At 52.6% G+C, this 1490-nt stretch overlaps 1 protein-coding gene across 2 annotated transcripts in view; it reads right to left on the reverse strand.

Moving 5' to 3' along the window:
• Cib3 (calcium and integrin binding family member 3) overlaps nt 1-1490 on the reverse strand; it is a 9531-nt gene that overhangs the window by 5253 nt on the left and 2788 nt on the right. Inside the window, exon 3 of one of the 2 annotated variants that reach the window (XM_005370899.2) lies at nt 664-775. The exons of the other annotated variant lie outside the window; for it this stretch is intronic. Coding sequence (XP_005370956.1) covers nt 664-775 — 112 coding nt within the window. The remainder of the gene's footprint in view (nt 1-663; nt 776-1490) is intronic. 2 annotated transcript variants of the gene reach the window in all.

The following is a 1490-nucleotide window of genomic DNA, read 5'->3' on the forward strand; positions in this document are numbered from 1 at the left end:
CCACACACACACACACTCCACACACACACACTCCACACACACACTCCACACACTCCACACACACACACACACGCCACACACAGACACACACACTCCACACACATACATACATTCCCCTCAGAACACACCCGCATAACCTCCCGCATCCCCTCCACACACATCCTCACACACACAAACATCCCCCCACACTGCCCACACACTTCCCCCTTACACACACACATTCCCTCACTCTCCCACGCACATCCCTGACATGCACACATTCCTCACCCCCACATCGCCCACACACATATCCCCCTCCCTGCCTTATCCTCCCGCACCCTTAGATGTCTCCTTCCCAACTTTCTGAATTCACCTCTCTCTCTCTCTCTCTCTCTCTCTCTCTCTCTCTCTCTCTCTCTCTCTCTCTCTCTTTTGGTAGCAGCTCACTGAGTAACTGACCTAGAACTTGCTATGTAGCTCAGCCCAGCCTCACACTCAAACAGAGACCTGCTTGTCTCTTCAGGAGATCTGTGTGCCACCACACTCCAGCCCACAGCCTCGTCTCTCTCGTGGCAGCTATGTGTCTCTCTGAGCCCCGTTTTCTTTTCTGTAAAACGGGGTGCCAGCAGCTCCCACCTCACAAGAACATGACGCAGACACCTCTGTCCCCAGGCCCAGGCATACCTTCAGCTCTGGCATGCTGCCAATCAGCTCGTAGGGAACCTTCACCTCAGGACAAGTGGTATAGTCGAGGGGTACCAGCTGGGGAGCCAGGTCCTGGTAGCGATAGAAGAGTCTGGTGTGGGGAGAGAGAAGCCAGGAAAGGCTGAGAGCCAGGAAGCAGTAGGGACTTACACACTTGCAGTTCCTCCACAAGGAAGGACACTGGGTCCCCAGGAGCCCAGGCCGGAGTCTGACCCTTGAGCACACAGAGCCAGAGATTGGCACCTCTATTGCCCTCCCCCAGACAAGGCCAAGGTGGAGAGGGGGAAGCAGAGACAAGGCAAGGAGGAAGAAGGGCGGGCTTCCTGGAGGAGGAGGCATTGTAGGAGTTGACCTGGAAGATGGAGCTAGAGGGAGGTACCAATCAATGACTGATCGATCATTCCAGAGCCAATATTTGAGGGACCTGGCTAATAGAACCCATACAATTGATTATTACATCAGCAGGATCCTGCCTCTACTGACTCCCCCACCCAAGTCTCAGGCTTCCTTCATTCTCTCCATGCTAGGAGGCAGGTTTCCCCAAGGGGCAGGGCACAAACAGCTAGTTTTTGAAACAAAGTCTCCCTATATAGTCTAGGCTATCTCCTTATATAGTCTAGGCTATCTCCTTATGTAGTCTAGGCTATCTCCCTATGTAGTCTAGGCTATCTCCCTATGTAGTCTAGGCTATATCACAATATAGTGTAGGCCATCTCCCTATGTAGTCTAGGCTATATCACAATATAGTCTAGGCCATCTCCCTATGTAGTCTAGGCTATCTCTCTATGTAGTCTAGGCTATCTCCC

Source organism: Microtus ochrogaster, unplaced genomic scaffold (genome assembly GCF_000317375.1).
Source record: "Microtus ochrogaster isolate Prairie Vole_2 unplaced genomic scaffold, MicOch1.0 UNK89, whole genome shotgun sequence".
Taxonomy (NCBI): domain Eukaryota; kingdom Metazoa; phylum Chordata; class Mammalia; order Rodentia; family Cricetidae; genus Microtus; species Microtus ochrogaster.